This window comes from Monodon monoceros, unplaced genomic scaffold (assembly GCF_005190385.1).
Source record: "Monodon monoceros isolate NGI ecotype Baffin Bay Population unplaced genomic scaffold, NGI_Narwhal_1 Super_Scaffold_18, whole genome shotgun sequence".
Taxonomy (NCBI): domain Eukaryota; kingdom Metazoa; phylum Chordata; class Mammalia; order Artiodactyla; family Monodontidae; genus Monodon; species Monodon monoceros.
In genome coordinates this window covers 63622244-63644075 of record NW_021703774.1, presented here as the reverse complement: position 1 = coordinate 63644075, position 21832 = coordinate 63622244, and the positions used below count along the sequence as shown (strand labels likewise).

General features: G+C 36.3%; 1 protein-coding gene across 2 annotated transcripts in view; it reads left to right on the top strand.

Annotated features, from left to right (window-relative positions):
- The first annotated feature begins 4743 nt into the window (after positions 1 to 4743).
- NUF2 (NUF2 component of NDC80 kinetochore complex) overlaps positions 4744 to 21832 on the top strand; it is a 29821-nt gene continuing 12732 nt past the window's right edge. Inside the window, exons 1-10 of one of the 2 annotated variants that reach the window (XM_029229119.1) lie at positions 4744 to 4836; positions 7506 to 7623; positions 8252 to 8394; positions 9597 to 9671; positions 10657 to 10733; positions 11246 to 11307; positions 17068 to 17165; positions 18368 to 18441; positions 19786 to 19882; positions 20768 to 20830. In XM_029229119.1, the coding sequence (XP_029084952.1) occupies positions 8272 to 8394; positions 9597 to 9671; positions 10657 to 10733; positions 11246 to 11307; positions 17068 to 17165; positions 18368 to 18441; positions 19786 to 19882; positions 20768 to 20830 (669 nt within the window). In that variant the 5' untranslated portion in view covers positions 4744 to 4836; positions 7506 to 7623; positions 8252 to 8271. The remainder of the gene's footprint in view (positions 4837 to 7505; positions 7624 to 8251; positions 8395 to 9596; positions 9672 to 10656; positions 10734 to 11245; positions 11308 to 17067; positions 17166 to 18367; positions 18442 to 19785; positions 19883 to 20767; positions 20831 to 21832) is intronic. The other variant, XM_029229120.1, reaches the window with a different exon arrangement.

Here is a 21832-nt window from a genome sequence, read left to right as displayed (position 1 = left end):
TTACTTTTAAGAAGTCCAAATGCCTTAACATGACTAGTAATACTCTTCATGATCTGGTGCCTCTTTACCTCCCCAGCCCTGTGTCTAGAATCCCTGTTCCTAGGCTGTGCTCTCCTCTTATGTCTGGGCCTTCCCAGTTGTTACCTCTTTCTTGCCCTCCACCCTTTAACCTGGCCAATTCCTAGCTATTCTCCTGCATGGAGCCACTCAGACTAAACCACAATTTTTCTTTTAATTACTTTTCTCCCTTCCCTATGAGAATATAAGATCTATTAGGTCAATTATTAGATTGATTATTATCACATTTGCTTGTTCATTATTATACTTCCAGTACCTAGCTTAGTGTCTGGCATAAAATAAGAGGATCAATAAATATTTTTGAATGAATAAATCTATACCTAGAAAGTCAGAAGGAAAGTCAACTAGTTCAGACTGTGGGTTAGGGAAAGGCTTCTTAGAAGACATCTGAAAAGTAAGTAAAGAAAGTAGGGATCAGGCAAAGAAAATCAAGACAGTCCAGACGGAGTCAACAAGAATAAGAAAAGGTCTCAAAGTATAAAACAGCCTCATGAATGGGAAATGGGTGTGATGGGAGATAACAGTGGAAACATAAACAGTGGCAAGATCATGGAGGTCCCAGGGTGCAGGCTATGGAGTTGGACTTTGTCTTGGAGGTGATGGTGGGAGGGGTTGTAGAAGTTTAACCAGACCAGTGAAATAGTCAGATTTACATTTAAGACTGATCATTACAACAGCTACTTAGAAGACAAAGTGGGGGATGCAGGTAAGGGTTGTAAGGCTGGAGACCACAGTGAGATAGATTGGGCAGTTGAAAAAAAGAAAGGGATAAATTAGGATTTGAATGGCTCACGAGCCCTCCCAAATGCATCTATCTAGTAGGCAAGAAAATAAAAATCTGAATCTCAAGGAGGAAGTCAGAGATAGCAGTAGTTTTTGGATCCTTGAGCAAATAGATTAAAACAATGAGAATGGATGGTACTCTGAAGGAGAAGATTTATGCAAAAAAAAAAAAAAAAAGAAAACTCAAGGTTGAAACTTACACTGTATAAAGGGCAGGCAGAGAAAGAGCCCCCTAAGAAGCACGAGATAGGCAGAAGATACAGGAGAGAAGCAAAGGGACTTAGGTTTCAAGGAGGGTCTGATTAATGGTGTCAAATGTAGCAGAGAGGTCTAGAAAGAGGCACTGATCAATAGCACAGGAGAAGTAGGCACTATTCATCTTCCGAGATCAATAAGAGAGAGGCAGATAAATGTGGTGGTAAGGGAAATGGGTGGGCAGGAAGTTAAGGAATATGTTGCATGATGGCTTGAATTTTCTCAATTAACCGGGAACGAGGTTGCTGGAAATGTCTGTGGCCCCTGGGAAATCTCTATATTCAAATAAGTGGGTTCTTGATGGCAAGGAGGGTGTAGGACCCAGTCTGAGTATTTTATCTATTCCTGCCACACTAGACTAAGTGAATCAACTGTTCATCCTCACTGACCCACTTAAAACAAAGCAGAAACAACAATCTGGAATTCTTGTCACTTAAAAAAGAGATTTAAAAAATTTTAACCCAAAGCACTAGCTACCACAGGACCGCCACCTGAATTAAAGATAAAGTCCTAGTTGCAGGTTGCCATGGTCTCACTGAGCATCCCATCTTGTCAGTCAAAGGTCTGCTCAGTCCTTACAGGTCTGTCATCCAGGATCTAAAGTGCAATCTAGAAAAGGAACATGGAATTAAAATTAGAAAAGAAACTGGCATAAAGGTCGCAGATGCATGTGAATGTGTTAAGTGCTTGAAAAATATCTTTTACACTACTCTAGTCACCTTCGAATAAAAAGAGAAGTTGAAACTGAGGACGAAGGTAGTTATGAGAAATCACTGCAAGTTATAAGACAGGGAACTGAAAAATGATAAAGGAGTGTCAAGAATTGGGGGTGAGCTGAAGCTGCAGACCAAGAACCTGTTGTACATCACTTTGTGTGATTTTCTCCAGGGTGCCCAGCTGGGGATTTATGGGACAGATTCAGGGCGGGGATTTATGGGACAGATTCAGGGTTAGGATTTTGACAGGCACTGGGGTCAGAGGCAAGGGATGCAGGGAGTTTGGATGTTGATAAGCCATGCAGTCTAGGCTGGGAAGGGAGGTAATGGCAGGAGAGCTGACAGGGAAAATGAAATATAAGAGCAGATATAGAGCATGTGAGGGTATATAGGTCCGGGGGAAAAAAGATGCTACAGCCATAAAGAGTACTGGAATCTAATTTTCTGCTGTAGTTAATGTCTTTATGGATAATGACAAAACTCTAGAAAGTTTAGGCTGGGATTTCTGGATTTCTGCCCTCTAATTCACAATGACCAGTAACAGACAACTGAATTTTGAAAAATCAAATCTACCCTTATAATCGAGACAATCTGAATAAATACCCATTCGTTTTTTCTTAATTTTACTTCTAATATAACTATCAATTTGCCATATCTACAGTAAAATTATCCACCAAAGAAACAATTATTTTATTGTAAATACAGTCATCCTGCTCTTCCTTCACCTCATTTTTCTCTCTCCATATGGTTCATTCTATTCTTGGTTTACATATAGGTCACACTTTCCTTTTCTGGACTCTTAACAATGGTTCAGGCATTTGTCGAGCACTTACCATTTGCAAGATATTTTACTAGGACAATGTATAAATAATAATAGTCAAAATAACAGGTAATACTTATCGAGTGCTTACAATTCTGCCAGACACTTTACATGAATGAATCCATTTAATCTTCATGACACCCTATAAATAAGATATTATCGCTACCTTAAAGATGCAGAAACCAGTTTAGTTAGGTTAAACAACTTGCCTGAGTCCATACAGATAGTAAGCAGTGTGATGAGAGATTTTTTTATATTTTTTTGGCTGCATTGGGTCTTCGTTGCTGCGAGCGGGCTTTCTCTAGTTGCAGTGAACAGGGGCTACTCTTCGCTGCGGTGCGTGGGCTTCTCATTGTGGTGGCTTCTCTTGCTGGGGAGCACAGGCTCTAGGTGCGCGGACTTCAGCAGTTGTGGCACGCGGGCTCGGTAGTCATGGCTCGCGGGCTCTAGAGCGCAGGCTCAGTAGCTGTGGCGCACGGGCTTAGTTGCTCTGCGGTATGTGGGATATTCCTGGACCAGGGCTCGAACCAGTGTCCCCTGGGTTGGGAGGCGGATTCTTAACCACTGCGTCACCAGGGATGCCCCGTGATGAGGGATTTAAACCCAGCTCTTTCTGACTCAAGAGCTGAGCTCTCAGTCATTATGCTAGCTATGGTCCTTTACCCTGCCTCTAAGAAGATACTGCCTAGTGGAGTATGTGCATGCACAAGTAATCGGTTTGATTTGTTAAGTGCCAATGAGAAAGGTCTTTTTTTTCTCCTCTCCTCGCTCCAAGTATTTTTTAAAAAATCTATTTTCTAACTCACTTTTGAGTTTTACTAGATTCTGACTTTTGAGAATTACATCAGTAATTGGACATAGAAAAGGGAAAAGGAAGCCCTAAACTAATGAATATGAAATGTATTTTTATTTCAAATCGGTATAAATTTCTATATCAACAGGTATAGCCTCCACCACCCCCCTACAACAAAGCACCAGAATTTGTGTACTTTCAATAGTCTTTCCAGTATATTTTTCACTTGATTCAGTGCAGACTTCCCATCCAATACACCACCCTCACTAGATAATACTTTACACTGCAGTCAGAAGCAAGTCCTACTACGGCTTCTACGGCTCCAAGCCATAATAAAACTAAATGGTTTCCCCCCGCTGACAATTAGGCCAGTCGTATCTTCTGCTGCAAGGCCCAGACTTTTGATCATGTATGAAGTGCCACGCATCATTTGAAGAATCCAACTCACTCGCGGATGTGCAAATTTGGGGAAGAGTTCAATGTTGTTAGCACCGGGAGTGCCTTGCTCCTGTAGAGGGATGAATGAAGGGAGGGAGAACAAAGGACACGGGTTCTACACTAGATAGTGCCACTTACTATACAAGTGGAAACAAATCACTTCTGAGCCCCAGGTTTCTTGCCTGTAAATGTGAAAGGATTTGACCAGATGAACTGTTAAGGCTGCTCCCACCTCTTGAAGTTGGGCTCACCAACGCAGAATCAGATGATCTGTGTCCAAATCCTGGTTATGCTACTTGTGAACTACTGCACACTGCTTTGGGCCAGTTGCACAATATCCCTAATTTAATCCCTCATTTGATGATAGTATCTATTAGCCCCCTTTCCCTTTTTAATGAAGCCTAAATGAGATAATGCCTATAAGCATCCAACACAGAACCTGGCGTCTCAATCAACGCTCAAAAAATATCGGTGTTATTACTCTGAGACTCTATGACTTACCCGGCCCCACTGCCCCACGTCCTCCTTCCATTGTCATCTTGAGTTTAGCTCGTCTCCAGAAACCCTCTATTCACTTCCGCTCTTCACCTCGGACGCCAAAACCGTTGAAAGGTCTCACGGAACTTCGTATTAGCCTCGGACTCCTCCCCCAAACCGCGGCGCTCCCATTTCCTGCTGAATTTAGATCCGACTAGACTCCAACTCCGCGAAAAATAGTTCCGCTCGGAGCCCGGCGTCCTCTCTCGCAACTCCAGCACCAGCCGTCTCGTGTGTATTGAGCCCAACCGGCACCCGGCGCGGCGGAGCGCAGGAAGTGGGCGGGGCGGAACGGGGCGGGAGTTCCAGTAGGAGGTGGCAGGTTTGAAAAGTGACAACGGTCGGTGTTTGCTGATTTTTGAGTTCGTCTGTAGCTGCTCCGCGGACTCGCAGCCTTCCTGTGGGCGGCTGGTGCGGTAGGTGAGCGCAGACACTCGCGGACAGAGGACGCGAGACTGAGTGTGCCCTCTCGCTCCGGAGCAGGGACGCGGAGCCTGGCAGTATTTTCGTTACGCGCAGAGCTGGGGAGGAGGCTGGAGAAGCCAGCCCCTGGGAGGTGGGGGAAAGCTCATAGATCGTGTTTATTGGATTTTAGTCCCCCAAACAACCTGAGCCCAGTTCCTACGAAACGAATGGGTGTTTGCTGGTACAACATAGACTACGGGAAAAGAAACTTGAGGTGCAGCTGATCAGTTAAATCTTGTATGTGTATGTTTTTAACCCAGTTATTTAGAAGATCATGGGGTTGCAGATGCTGATCCACTGTCTTTGTAGATAAGTCTCCGTTGCTCAAACATCGCTTAACCAAAGTCAAACCCAAAAATCAAAAGGCAAAAATATCATACTTAATCCAAAAGTCAGAGGAAGAGAGGGGTGTATGCATGGCGCTTTGCATGCGTGGCACGATCATTTTCCCTGATGAGTTCAGGAAACTGTTTACTTAATTTTTTGATGTTGGGAGTCTTTGAGTCTTTTATCTTTGTTTTTGTTTAGCCTCTGCTTCCTGGGATTTTGATTTCCACGATCTAGTTTATTTTAGAAAAATGAAGTGTCTGAAATTTAATCAGTATTCTTTCAATACCTACTGTGTACAGGATCACGGTGTTGCAAATAAATGAGGAACGGAGGGGTAATTAGTAGTAAATGCCTGCTACTTGGTAGGCGATCTGAGGGTCACTTTACATATACTAGGTCATTTATATACTTTATCCCACCAGAGCTCAAACTGTATTGAAAGGCCTCTCTCTCCCTCTCTTCCCTCTGTCCTTTTCTCTCCCTCTCCTCTGTCCGGCACTCCCTCCCTCTCTACACACACACGTGAATGAATTGGAACTGAAGTTGCACTATCAAAGAAAGATAGAATTTGGATATGGGAGGTGGTTCCAAAAGGAAACATTGGAAGTTTGGGAAACGTCTTGAAGGAGACTAACTTGTAACAGAAAATTCATTAGGTTATTTGATGTGGTAGGTAGGATGAGTAATTAAAGTATTTTTGTAAAGATGTTACATGATGCATTTGGTGTTCTATACAGATTCATCTGATAGCACAGTGCAAGACTTTAGAAGAGAGGGATGTGCGATAATAATTAATGAAGATATTTTAGACCTCTTTCTCTATTGTGATCATCTCTGATCCAGATATAGTTTGTTTTGGAAAGTTGACTTTTTCTGCAGACTTTGGGCAATTGATGATTTTTAAATCTATGACTTAGGTGAAAACATAGAATGCATATTTATGTTGAAAAGGACATATATGAGGTGTCAGAATCTGGATCCAAAAAGATTCTGGCTGTAGAAGGAAAGCTTGGAATTATGAAATTCAATAATAGGAAATAGGAATAATAGGAAATTCAATGTTAGGAAATGCAAATTACAAAATTCAATAATAGGAAATAGGAATAATGGGAAATTCAATAATAGGAAATGCAAATCCTTGCTTAAGGTTCAAATAATCAATTATGTAAAAAGAACATGGAGAAGTCCTGGCTTGTTGGCTATGAAGTGATGTAAGAATTCATGGAGAAGCGGGCTATGTTGAAGAAGTTCTGGGAGTTTCAGTCAATCACACACACATATATATATTTGTCAGTAAGTGTTATAGTAGTACAAGATCAGCAGTGACCATCACCAACTGTGTTGATATTCTGCCCTAAGCAGACCATATCTGGAGTATTGTGTTCAATTTAAGCATTACACTTTAAGAAGACATTGACAAAACAGTTTTAGAGGAAAGTGAGTAGAATGGTAAACTTTCTAAAACAAAGTCATAAAAGGAGTGGCTATTCTTAAATTATACTTACCTTAGACAAGACAGGGCTAAGCAGAGATATGATAGCTTTTTTCATGTTTTTGAAAGTGGAGTCATAAAAACAAGGATTATTATATTCTTTGTAGTTGCAATGACTAGAAGTAGGACCAGAAGGTAAGAGTTACAACAAACATATTTCTACACAGTATGAGAGAGAGTTATCTGATTATTAGAGACATACTAAGGTAGACAGAAAGTTTCCTTGAGACAGTGAATTCTGTGATGTTTGCAAGTGTTTAAGCAGAACTGAGAAGTTATTTGTTAATCATCTTTTAGAATGGCTTCCTGCATTTGTCAGTGGTTAAAGTTGACAAGGCTGCCTTTTAACCCTGACATTCGGAAAAACATTAGGAGCCTAAAGAAATAGATTTCCAGAATTGTGGGTCATTTCAGTTTGTTTGCAAAAGTGAGTGTATTCACTGTATCTCTGGGATCACACTGCTTCCCTAGAGAGTAGGAGATCCATAAGTAATGAACCAAGTATTGTTAACTGAGTGGCGGAGAAAGTGGCTTCTGTTGCTGCTGCTTCTACTACTACTGTTACTATTGCTTTTCTGTTAGGCATAGCTAGAGATATGGAGAAAATGAAAGTGTCTTAGCTTATTGTTGGCTCACAGTGCAGTGCCAGAGTTCTATAAACATTATCACAATACACTGTGGCAAGTATTATAACAGAGTTCAGTGCTAGCTGTAGGGTAGGATTTCTTAACCTCAGCATTATTGACATTTTGAACTGAGTACTTCTTCGCTGTTGATTGGCCCCCTTATGCATTGCAGGATGTTTAGCAACATTCTGGGCCTGCTACCCACCAGATTCCAGTAGCATCCTCACTGTAGTCCTGACAACCAAAAGTGTCTCCAAAGTTGTGAGAACTACTGCTCTAGGAGAACACAGGTGGGAATATTTTACTATCTAAGGACATTAGGGGAAATGTTTTTTTGTTTTATTTTATTTTTCAAGTTCTCACTCTAGTGATTGGAATTCCTGCCAATTACAGTTGTTTTTTTTTTCTCTCTCTTCCTACTTACATCTCAAACCTTATTAATCATCTCACTGTGTGTACATTGAATAGAATGTTAAATCAGAGTACAGTTTTATTATTTATGCTGTTTTGCTGTTGTTTGTGTATAGATTCTGCTGATAGTGTTGCCTGTATATCTTGCTTTGAGGATTAATTCTCCGGATAGATCTTATTAAACTCTGTGCCCCCCAGATTTAAAGAAGTTTCTCATCTGTCTGTTCAACCTGTCTTCTTTCCCATATGAAAGAAAACAGCATTAGGAAAACTAGAAAATGACTGTGTTGCTTTAGAATAAAAGTTATTTTAGGAGATATATATATATATATATATATATATATATTTGTCTTTAATGTTATCTTACTAGGATGTTTGATGATTTGGTGGTAGTTAACACTACTATCAACCTTGGGTTGTTAATTTTGTCCTTATATTTATCATCTTCTAGATAATGAAAACTGCTAGTTGTGCCATGTTTCTGATCTTTGTTTTCAATTCCTTCAGACTAACAGGAGACTCCCAAGATGGAAACTTTGTCTTTCCCCAGATATAATGTAGCTGAAATTGTGGTTCATATTCGAAACAAAATCTTAACAGGAGCTGATGGTAAAAACCTCTCCAAGAATGATCTTTCTCCAAATCCCAAGGTAAAATGTGGTTGTGTTTGCATGTGGTTAATGTTATTTGAAAAGAAATTAAACTACTAGGTCTATAGAATGTGGAGAAAGACATGTATATTACTATTTGATATAGGCTAGTCATCTTAATCCAGAGAAACTCTCTCACCTAGTGTAGTTTTAAAATAACATTAAGTTTATATGTGGGGCAACTTCTACATTCCCATTAGGAATTCAAATCTTTAATATGGTCGTTTTCTCCCCCCGCCCTGAAAAAAAAAGCTTCTAAACCATAGGCATATTAAAGTATATTAAACTTTTCATTATCGGAGTAGTGGTCTGAGGGTATCATTTATTGGTAAAGCTTGAAGGAACTTAACTCCACAAGTGGTTTCCAATCAGAAAAAGTGCTTAGAAACAGTCTTCTTTGGAAGCTTACAGATTAATTTTCTTGCATTATGTCCCAAGGGGGAATTGACTTGTTTTGACAGACACTGTTCTTTATATCTTTAGTTATTAAATGCAAAAAAGAACTATTCACATGTCACAGAAAATCCCAAAGTCTCCTTCCAGTTTCCTGTGTTCATCTTGAAGTGATAACATAATAAAACCTGGTTTAATGATGTAGAACTTAAACTTTTTGATATTGATGCCTCTTTAATTCTTTAAAATAGAACAAATAATCTCAGAATAAATGAACTTGTATATGGATGAGAACAGGTTGTATAGGCCAGCATTTGGGAACCACTGATTTAGAAGATAAAAGTTAAAAATCCCATACTATCCTATTAAATTTATACCTCCTGGATCATAGTAGTCACTTTAACAGCTAAGGCACCTTAGCCTTAACATCTGAGGCATCAAACAAGGTTTCCCATGTTCTTTTTAAAAAAATACACCCTCATTATTTTTGTCATATGTCTGACAACCTGTTTTGAAAGACTAACCCATCTTCCATTCCCTAATGTGGATAGATTGCCTGGACTGGATTTGAATATACTTGCTAACATTCTGTATATAAGCTTAAACAACTGATCTTATTGACACTTATCACATGTGAGCAAACTGGTAAGTATATAAGGTGTTTTAAAATTTGGAAAAATTAAGAAATATTTCAAGGGGAATGGAGTAATGTTATCACTCTTTTCTTCTTTGTATCCATTTACGATAATATTGGACAGTAATGGTGATAGTGGTGCAACAGAGTATTAAAAGTTATTTTTCTATTGTAGCCTGAAGTCTTGCATATGATCTACATGAGAGCTTTACAGATAGTATATGGAATTCGACTGGAGCATTTTTACATGGTGGGTTTAAGATGAGGCAAAATTATGTTTTTTGCTGCATTTCTCGTGCTCACATTGAGTACTGGTTTTCCGGGCAGGAAGTTATTGACTTTATTTTTAACAAAATCAAGGCTTATTTAAAATTAATGTCACTTACACGGGAATCTTAGGCATAATAATGGCCTATACTGATAGCTTTAGTAAGATGAAAACTATTACTAAAGACCTAAATGACACAAGTTATTGATGCTATGCAGTTATTGACAGATTTACAGTTTGTCTTCAGAGACTATAGTAAGCAACAACGAAGTCTTTACAGATGCTGTTCTCTTCTCAGTAAGGACTCCCAAATTAGAGTAGGAGATACACACTAAGATTGAAAACAATTGAAATAAGGCAATTGAGCTTTTAGCAAATTAGGTATTTCTAGTAGGAAGATTATTTTTCTTAATCTTTTTTTGCTGTTGTTGTTAAATCATCAGGGCATCATCTGAAGATGTACAAAAATGTAATATCTGTAGAGTCTCACCAATATTATATATTATTTAAAAATCAGAGGGTTTGTCACTTATTTGCTATGAAACCTTGCTAAAGCTTAGTTTCTTTGTCTATAAAATAGGGATAGTACTCTGTCCTACTGTGGTTATAAAAATTAAGAAAGAATATATTGAAAATGCTTAGCATAGTACCTGATATTTAGTAAATGCTAACCATTAGCCCTTTATTTATTTATTTTTAACATCTTTATTGGAGTATAACCCCTTTATTTTTTAATTCATTTAAAAAGTCTTTATTGAGCACTGACTGTGAACCTAGCATTATTAACATTAATGACAACTCTAGTTTTGTGCCAGGATCTGTATTGTTTGCTTGTTTGTTTTAAATTAATGATAATAAGTTAATATATTTTGATTGTAATCTATGACTAAGATTTCTTGAGGTTGAAGATTTTTCTCATTTTGTCTAATCAATGTGTAACTTAGATTTTCTGGTTTATTACATTTAGATGCCAGTGAACTCTGAAGTCATGTATCCACATATAATGGAAGGCTTCTTACCAGTCAGCAATCTGTTTATTAATTTGTGAGTAAAGAGTCATTATTTTCTTAGTCCACATTCGTATTTACATTACATTCAGCTTTCTTAAAGACATGATTTTCTTTGGGAGGGAATTTCTACTATTTTTCTTTCCACTCCATCCCATAAATATCCAAGATTGTACACTTTCAGCAAACACAGCTAACTGCCTCCACCTGTGGTACCTTCAGTTCATTCAACTGATGTATTAAGATATTGTGAGTCTAAAATTGTTGGAGGGTTTTGCATTCTTAGAGAGTCCTAGTACCTCAAAGAGTGTGGGTTGTTTATTAGAATCTATAACGATACCTTGGTATTACGTGAATATTTGTGTAATATACAGAAAAAGTAGATTTCAGTGCTGTAGGATTATATATTGTAGTAGACTTCTGACTTGGTCCTTTGACACTGAGAAATATATCCAGAAATCTTTTTGAAAATAAGATGTTTATGCCCTTTGGCTTAGTATGTAATTCACAGTACACTTTTCAATATGTTTGCTCCACTTTATCTTCAAGGGACTCATTTCTGCCCATCTGTCGGGTGAATGACTTCGAGATTGCTGATATTCTATATCCAAGTAAGTGAGAATTTAAAACAATTTTTAACGTTTGGCTTCAATCTAACATTTTACCTTTCCGTCAATAAATGTGAAAAAAAAAGAGAAAAGACTTCAAGGAACTTGGATTTAGAAAGTATATCTGATTCTCAAGGATGAATTTCTTCATATCCTATTATTGGAAATTTTTCCTTTGTAAAGCCACAGAAAAGCTGTTTTTCTGGTTAGTTTTTCTTAACTCCTTACATTTGAAAAATGTCCTGTAAATTTTAGAATATGAATACAAATAATATGCAAGCTATGATGTTGCATAGTGGGTTAATTATACCAGTTTTATCAAATGTAGTAATTACTTTTTACCATGAAGAAAGTACCTTTTAGCACTGATAATAGTCATGATATTATATTAAACTGTAAAATTCTCCTAACTTTGTGTCTGTTTATTCATTTGACCCTTTTGTATTTATATATCAGGTTATCTTATGTTGGAAGATATTTGGTGTGCTATTTAAAAATTTGCTTTTTATCCTCTTTTGGATCTCTTCCTTTTTTTGTTGTTGTTTATTGACATATAATTTACATAAAAGTTCACCAATTTTAAATGCATAATTGAATAAATCTTAACAAATATATACAGTTATATAACCAGTGCCACAATCATGACCCCCCCAGAGTTCCCTGACATCTTTGAAAAGATGTCTTTTCAAAGCAAAATATATTTCAATTTTGAATATTCTAATTGATCATTGTTTTCCTTTTGTCATTCATAAAACTATTTTTTGTGTTCTACCAAGAAATCTTGGCCTCAAGGATTTATTTGGCTAAATTTTATCCTATATTTTGCTGTAAGTGTATTGTAGTTTCAGCTATTATTGTTTAATGCCTGAATTTTTGTATATCATCTGAGGCAAAGGTCAAGGTTCGTTTTTTTTCCTTTATGCATATGGTTATAAAATTATTCTAGCACCACTCATTGAAAAGATTATCCACTCCCCATTGAATTACCCTGGCACTTTGGTCAAAAGTAATTGATTAACCACTGTACATCTATTAGAATGGCAAAAATCGAAAACACTGACAATACCAAATGCTCATGAGGATATGGAGCAACAGGAACTCTCATTCACTGCTTGTGGGAATGCAAAGTGGTATAGTGACCTTGGAAGACACTTTTCAGTTTCTTACAAGACTAAATGTATTGTTACTGTATGATCCAGTAGTCATGCTCCTTGGTATTTACCCAAATACCAAGTGTTGAAAGCTCATGTCCACACAAAAACCTGCAAACAGATACTTGTTGCAGCTTTATTCATAATTGCCAAAATTTAGAAGCATCCAAGATGTCCTTCAGTAGGTGAATGGATGAACTAGTACATCAAGACAGGGGAATATATTCAGTGCTATAAATAAATGAGCTATCAGGCAATGAAAAGACATGCAGGAACCTTAAATGCATATTACTAAGTGTAAGAAATCAATCTGCAAAGGCTATTTACAGTACCATTCCAATTATGACAGTCTGGAAAAGGCAAAACTTATGAAGATACTAGAAAGATCATTGTTTGCCAGGGACTGGGGGGAGGGAAGAATGGATAGCCAGGGCACAGAGGATTTTTAGGACAGTGAAACTATTGTGTATGATACTGTTGTGTGTCATTATACATTTGTCAAAACCCATAGAATGTGCAACTCCAAGAGTGAACCCTAATGTGAACTATGGTCTTTGGCTGATAATGATGTGTCAGTGTAGGATCATCTTTTGTAACAGATATACCACTCAGGTGGGGGATGTTGATAGTGGAGTAAGCTGTGCGTGTACAGGGACATAGCGTATATGGAAACTACTTTCTGCTCAATTTTTCTGTGAACTAAAGTGCTCTAAGAATTCTGTTTTAAAAAGTCAATGATTTTATATATATATATATATATATATATATATATGTATATATATATATATAAGTATATTTCTGGCTTCACTCTTTGCTGCATTGATCTATATGTCTGTCTTTACACCAAGCATACTACCTTGATTACTTTAGCTCTATAGTAAGTCTTGAAATCAGGCAGTGGAAGTCCTGCAACTTTGTTCACTTTTTCAAAATTGTTTGTTATTCTGGTCTTTTGTATTTCCATATAAATTTTAGACTCAGCCTGTCACTTTCAACCCCCCTCCACTCCCCATAGCCTACTGTAATTTTGACTGAGATTACTTTGAATGTATAGTTCATTTGGGGGATAATTGACAACTTGATAATATTGGGTCTTCTAATCCATGTGTATATCCCTCCATTTATTTAGGTTGTCTTTGATTTTTCACAACAATGTTTTATAATTTTCAGAGTACAGGCCATATACATTTTGATAAATTTATCCCTAAGTACTTCAATTTTAAGGGATATTGTAAACTTCTTGTAGTTTAAATTTCTGATTGATTGGTCATTGCTAGTGTAGAGAAACAATCGATTTTTATATATTGACCTTATTTCTAGTAGATTCTTTAAAATAGATTCCTTAGGGTTTTCTACACGGACAATCATACTGTTTGAGAACAAAGGCAGTTTTACTTCTTTTCCAGTCTAGATGTATTTTACTTATTTTTCTTGCCTTCTGCAGTGGCTAGGACTTCTAGCGTAATGTTGAATTAAAATGGTGAGAGCAGGCATCATTGTCTTGTTCCTGATCTTAAGGGGAAAGCATTTAGGCTTTCACCAGTAAGTATAATGTTAGTTTTAGGATTTTCTTAGATTGCCTTTATCAGGGTAAGCAACTTCTATTCCTAGTTTGTTTCGTGAATGGGTGTTGACTTGTTTTAAATTGCTTTTCTGCATCTAGTGAGAAAGTCAAGTGGTTTCTCTTTTTCAGTCTAGTGGATTACATTGTTTGATTTTTGAATGTTAAACCAACTTTGTATTCAGGATGAACCCCATTTGATTATGATACATTATGTTTTTTAATATATTGCTGGATTTGATTTGCTAATATTTTGTTGTGTTTTTGTGATAATGTTCATAAGGGCTACTGGTCTGTAATTCTTTTGTAATTTTACTGCACTGACAGACTTTGGATATCAGGGTATTGCTGGCCTCTTAGGATGAGTTTAGAAAGATTCCCTCTTTCATTTCCAGGAATAATTTTGTAAAATTTGTGTTATTTCTTCCTTAAATGTTTGGTAGAATTCACCAGTAAATCCATCTGGGACTGGAGTTTTCTCTGTGAGAAGGTTTTAAATTAATTAATAATCCAATTTTTTTTTTTTAATAAATAAAGGGCTATGTTGTTTGTTTATTCCCAAAGCTACTGAATGAGCTTTTGTAGGCTACCTTTTTCAGCAAGTTTATCCATTTCATTTAAATGGGCAAATTTATTAACGTAAAGTTGCTCCTAATTTTCCCGTATCATTTTAATAGTCTTTGGGGTTAGTAGTGATGTCCCATCTCTCATTTTGACATGAGTAATCTGTTTTTTCACTCTTTTGTTTTCCCCTGATCAGTCTGGCTAGAGGTTTATCAATTTTGTTGAGCTTTTAAAAGAACTAGATTTTTGTCTCACTGATTTTTATTATTTTATTTCTGTTTTCTGTTTTCTTGGTTTTTGTGCTATTGTTATTCCTTCTTTTTTCATGCTTGCTTTGGGTTTGCTCTTCTTTTTTTTTTTCTCCTAGTTTTTTAAAGGTTAGAAGCTGAGACCATCAGTTTGAGATCTTTCTTCTTTCCTAAATAGGTATTTAGTGCTAATAAATTTCACTTTAGCCCTGCTTTAGCTGTGCCCCACAGACTGATTATAGACGGTTTCGTGTGTGTGTGCGAACGCGCGTGTGTACACACACACGTGCATTTTGGATTATAAATTTAAGCTCATCTTCAGCAGGATAGTCCTGTGCTTCTTTGGCTTCTGGGGTTGAGGCCATATCCCTCCTGAGATATCTTTTGCTTTTGGAAGTTATTCCAGGATTATCATTGGCTAAAGACCACTTTTTATCTTAATTCCTGATTTCGATAGTTCTTGGGTCAAATATATAGTTTAATTTAAACCAAAAACCCATATGGCAATGGGCCCAAGGTTTAGAATTCTCAGAGGAGACTATTTCCTTACTAGAGACAAGGCTGAGCCACTAGTAACTTTGTCATTTCCCTGCACTGTTATGAGAAATTTTACTTTCCTTAATCTACCTTTTCTCTAAGGATGTAGCCTTTCTAGAGTCCCACGTCAAGTAGGGATCTCAGTTCCATTTCCCTGTGTCATGTGAGTCCAAGGCATCATCAACTGTTTCTATATGAAAGTTAATAATCTAAACCACTTGCTTACTCAACCTGGAGTTATTCTCTCTTGGTTCTCCTCCTTTCTGGCTGTTTTTTTTTTAAAAATAAATTTATTTATTTATTTAATTTTTGGCTGCATTGGGTCTTTGTTGCTGTGTGTGGGCTTTCTCAAGTTGCGGCGAGCAGGGGCTACTCTTCGTTGTGGTGCGTGGGATTCTCATTGTGGTGGCTTCTCTTGTTGTGGAGCACAGGCTCTAGGTGCGCGGGCTTCAGTAGTTGCAGCACGCAGGCTCAGTAGTTGTGGCTCGTGGGCTCTAGAGCGCAGGCTCAGTAGTTGTGGCGCACTGGCTTAGTTGCTCCACGGCATGTGGGATCTTCCCGAACTAGGCCTCAAACCCATGTCCCCGGCATTGGCAGGCGGATTCTTAACCACTGTGCCACCAGGGAAGTCCCCGTCTGGCTGTTTTTAATAAGACTTTCTCTTTATCACACGTTTTCAGCAATTTGATTATAATGTGCCTTTGGGGATTTTATTTTATTTTATTTTTTTACCCCCACTTAGATTTGCTCACTTCCTTGGATATGTTTATAGTTTCTATCAAATTTGGAAAATATTTAGCTATTTTATACAAGTTTTTTCTGCCGTTTGTTTTTGTAGGACTCCAATTACACATTTGTTATGCTGCTTGATATTGTCCCTCAGTTCATAAGTTCTCTATTTTTTTTTTCTCTCTGGCCTTCATTTTAGGTAGCTTTTATTGCTATGTCTTCAGTTTCACTAATCCTTTCATCTGTATGTCTAATCTGCTCTTAATCCTATCTAGTGCATTTTTCATTTCAGGTATTTTATTTTTCAATTGTAAAATTTGATTCAGGTTTTCCCTTTCTCTCCTTATAATGCTAATGCTTTTCTCTACCTTCCTGAACAAATGGAATATATTTATAGAATATATTCATAGGCTGAATGAATTCAAAGGCTGAATCAAGAAGATAGAGTTTTTATAAATTCTAGTTGCCTTGGCCTCTTCAGACTCTAAAAATTATAGTTGCTTTGGTCTCTCCAAACTCTGAACTCTATCTTCATGACTCAGCAAAACCCATGAGTTCTGTTTATATTCTACCTCCCTGGTTTACAGCCTGAAAATTCCCTTAAGTGGTGGACTAGTGCATTCATTAATAGGGTTCACCTCATTTACTTCTCTTGTGGATTGCTGTCCTGTATTGCTTGTTGTTCAGTGTCTAAAATTTGTTGTTTTATATATTTTGTCCGGTTTTCTGGTTGTTTAAGATGGGATAGTAAATCTGGTTGGTCTCTGTTGTTCTTTCATGGTCAAAGTGCTTTTTTTTGGTTAAGATAATTCTGATCATCAAGTTAGAGCAGTTCTTCACTTTGGTTAATTAGCAAACACATATTTTTGTTCTGTAACTATGAGCGGAATATATGGTGGAAAAAGGATAAATTTTCACTTTTATATTATATTGTTTCAAAGATTTATTTAAGGAGTCTTTCTTTGTATTTTAGAGGCAAAACGGACAAGTCGGTTTTTAAGTGGCATTATCAATTTTATTCACTTCAGAGAAGCATGCCGTGAGACATACATGGAGTTTCTTTGGCAATATGTAAGATTTAAGTGTATTTTTTTGGTCACATACCAGATCAATAACATCATTTGTGCGCCACTAATCTATTTTGAAATGGTTGTCACAGATACCTAATTGTTTTATGGCCATTATAATTAAATTTACATATCAATATTATATTCATATGAAATTGCAAATTTTAGTAAGCTGATCTCAGAATGAGATTTTCTTCTATATTTGGTATCATTAGGGAGAAGCTGGGGTTTTTGTTTTAATTTTGTAGCTGAGACTCCTTTTCCTTTATTAGGAAATGTAAGGGAAGAGAATAGTGATAACCCATTCCTTTTCTTTGAAGTTTAATAGATAATGTAGTGTTCTTTAAATAATTGAGATATTTGACATTTATATTTGCTTTCTAAATAATAGACTAATTAGGTGTTTTGTTCTATTTATCATGCTTACTTGGCATTGCATTATAAGATTCAGTTCAAGTAAATCACTTTAACAGATAGAAACTCATTTCATCAACAATTTAGGGAATTTGGAAAGATTATGGGTCATCTGTGTGATTTGTTCCCATCTGTCCGCAGTTTGAGGGCACCATACTTTTAGAAAAGCACCAGAGTAACACCAGAGAATTAGGCCTTTAGTGACTGAGCTACATGGATAAATATTTCCTTGTACAAATCACGTTCAGCTTATACCACCTAAACATCACATACTCTCCAAAGTGTACAGGTGTATGTGCCAACACATACAAACACACAATTTTGTTTGGCTAATTTCACTTCATTTTTTTAAGACATGGCTCAGACATCTATCATTTCTATGAACCCTCTGCGATACACCTTCCCAGCCATTGCCCAGGTTGGATAGGATGTCATTATAATCAGTTCTATGACAAGTTGTTTTGTAGTTTTATATTTGTTTTTCTGACTCGTCAAGGAGACTGAACTACTTAAGTCGAGGAGCTATAAGTTAGTCTTCTTGGGAATTATTCCTGGTACCTAGCACAGGGCCTGACTGTAGTAAGAACTCAACATTTGTGTGTTGAATAAGTAAAGGAATTCCTAAGTCACTTGTCGTAAATGCCTAATTCTTTCTTAAATTTCTTATTTCTCATGGTGAAAGTTGTAGAGTGAGGAAGCATTTTGTAGCCAGTACCAGTAGATATTTTTTTAAACATGTCTCTGATTATGTTGAAAAACACTAATATGAAATTGTTAAAATTGCTTTAATAGAAATCTTCTGTGGACAAAATGCAGCAGTTAAATACTGCACACCAGGAGGCAATAATGAAATTGGAGAGACTTGAGTAAGTAGGAGATTTACAAATAAAATAAATGCAATTTCAAAATGCAAAATGAATGTAAGTAGTATTTTACAGTCTACAGTCTACTTCATCTCTTTTATCTTCCTTATTAAATAGCAGAGTGTTTAAGTTTACCTTTTTTGAGAAAGAAAAACTAACTTTTCTTCTTTTAGTGCATAATTTACTCTTTTACTTTTTTGTTGTTGTTAATGCATCAGCCAGACATGTTTAAAGCCATTAACTTACTCTCCTAAATTATATCTAGTGGTATTTATCTTAGTAGGTGAGCAGTAACTGACAGGATTCTCTTTTTTCCTTCAGATCAGTTAATTCTGTTAAAATTTTTATTCCTTCCACAGAGGTTTGCTGTTTTGTTTTGTTTTTTGACTCAAAGGTCAAATAGGAGAAGGAATCATTCAAGGGTTATGATTTCTTGGCTTTATATGTATTGATTTTGAACAAAAGGATTTTTTTATCCCTTCTAATATGTTGATGTCTTTGGAGTTTTCTGTTTCAGGTGAGAGCTCTTTTTTAGCCTGCCCTGGCATAAATTGCCTTTAGAGACAGCAGCAAGCTGAAAAGACTGGGAGTAGCAGGCAGATATTAAAATTTAACATGGTAAATTCACCATAAACCAAGTCAAAAGAGAAATGACAAACTGGAAGAGAATACTTGCAACATATGCAGCAAAGCCTTACTATCTCTAATAACAAAGGCCACATAATATTCTTAACATACCAAGAACTCCTACAAACTGATAGGAAAAAGGATAATGGAAAAATGGGCAAAGGCTATAAACAGGGAATTTACAGAGGATTAAGTACAAATAGCTAATTAAAAATATGTAAAGATCGTTAAACTCAATAGCAGTCAAGGAAATGAAAATTAAAGTACCAATTCTACACAATGTTTTAAAAACTAAAGTTGAGAACATTCATATGGAAGAGACTGAAACATGCGTAAGCGCTATTAGGAAGGATTAGTAGAGCAAAAGAAATGGGTGATACAGGAGAGAGATGTGAGAAAATGAGAGCCAGAGCAGAGGTGGAGGAATCAGCACTAAAATTAGGAGTGGAGTTAGAAAGGGTAGGTGTGTACACAGATGAGTCCACACAGAGATTTGGTGGCAGGAAGTTGAAGGAGCTCATCTGATCTTTATTTTCTGTTTGTAGTAGAGGCCAGCCAGGTCATGGATTTTAAATTACTGTCATTTGGAAGAATGAGAACTCATAAACGTGAGAGCAGATAGTTTTTTTCATTTAAGTTGTTGGAGGGAAGAGACTGTTTTTGGCCTTTCAAGATTAAGAACTTGATGTATGTTATTTTAATTTATTTTGCTGTGTTCAGTTCTGTTCCAGTTGAAGAGCAAGCAGAGTTCAAGCAGCTTTCAGATGATATCCAGGAGCTGCAGCAGTCGCTGAATCAAGAGTTTCGTCAAAAAACGGTATCTGTTGTTGGACACCTTAAACTTTTTAAAAGTTGTTTTGTAGATGTGGAGGAGCTAAGATCACATTGCTTTCAATTACTAAAGAAATGGGGTATATCGCTGTGTCCATCTGCGCACCTTATAACAGATATATACTTCTGTTGTCCAGGTCAAACCATGATTATTTATTGATGTTGTCAAAGGTATATGCTATCTTGTTGACTAGAATTTTTTAAGATTTTTCTGTGTCTAAACCTGATGTTTCCAAACTGTGTGCTGAGGCGCCCTGGATACTGCAGCAAACCCTCAAGGGTGCTTCAGGTTATTTTAAATTTTAAAGGGAAACAACATTCAGCATCTGTCATGCACTGCTTGAACTTTTCTAGCTCAAGGTAGTTCACAGTTTCAACATGAACTCGCGTTACCTTCCTTTCGTATCTTTGTGAACATGGGTTTTTGGCTTTTGCCATGATAAAAAGCAAGTGCTATGCGAAAATCATCGTGCAACAAGAAATAAGAATTGTCTGTGTCCAGTGATTATAAGATGTGTGAATTTGTGTAGTGCCCAATTTTTGCAGTACACACATCCAATTTGGAAGTAGTTGTGGCTGTTTAAGAATAAAATAAAAATAGTATTTTTCTGTCAATTTGTATGTATTACTTTTTCAAAGGGCTACTAAGTTATTAGGACATAAATACTTATTCAGTTGTTTGGATTTAACTACTTAATAAAGGAACTGATAGGTGTTTCTTTTGCCCTTAGGGTCATAATGAACAGAAAGTTTGAGATTATCTGGTCTAATCCATTTAATTCCTGTCCTTTCTTACTTTTATTAAAAAGCATTGACTAAATTGAAATCTGTTTTGAATCATTATAAAGCAGTTGTTTGCTTCTTTCCCTAGATAGTGCTGCAAGAGGGAAATTCACAAAAGAAGTCAGATATTTCAGAAAAAACCAAGCGTTTGGTAAGCATCTTTTCATTTAACTAGCATTTAAGGTTTGAATCTTTTGTTTGGAGGAGTATTTTAACTGTGTGTTATTATTGTTAAATGTTTCTCTCTTTTTCCCTTAAAGTGAAACTAATTTAACTTTTTACAATTTAAATATAATAGATGACTATTGTTTTAAAAAATGTGGAAACACAAAAATGTATGACAGAAGTGAAAATCACCTGAAAGCTCACCACGCAATCAGATACATGTCATAGATTACATTTCTCTGTGCAAATATACACATATATGTGTAATTCTACATAAATGATATTACACTCTACATGTCTCAAACCTGCTTTTTTTTCATTTTACAATATAGTGTAAATAGCTATCACGTCAATATATAGCCTCATTATTTTAATAACTGCATATGGTTGTGCATTCTATGTATGTACCTTAATGTAGATTGTTTTAGTGTCCTATTGATAGACATTCACATTGCTTCTAATTTTTTTGCTATTGAACAATAGCACATGTGTGTTACACACCTACACATGTACCTGTATATTTGTGCACCAGGCTGCTTTTTATCATACAGTAGATTCCTAAATGTAGGATTTCTGAGTTAAAGGAAATCACACTTAAATTTGGCCCACATTGCCAAACTGTCTTCTAAAAAGATATCAATTTGCACTTCTACCAGTAGAATATGAGAGTATTCTTTTCCCTACATTGTAGTCAGAAGTGGATGTTTTTCTTTTTCTTTTTGTCTTTGCCATTCTTATAGGGGAAAAAAAACACCTCATTTTAATTTTGATTTTTTTTTTTTTTTTTTTTTAGTGACTTAGACCACCTTATTCAGTGATTTGTTGTTATTTCTTACTTTGTGAACTACCTGTATATGTTCCTTGTTTATTTCATTTTTTTTTAAGTCCATGAATTAGAGGTATTAACTCTATTTGTCTTTCAAATTCATCATTTTTTCCTATTGGCAGGTTTATGTATTTATGTAGTAAAATTGATAGATACAGTGTT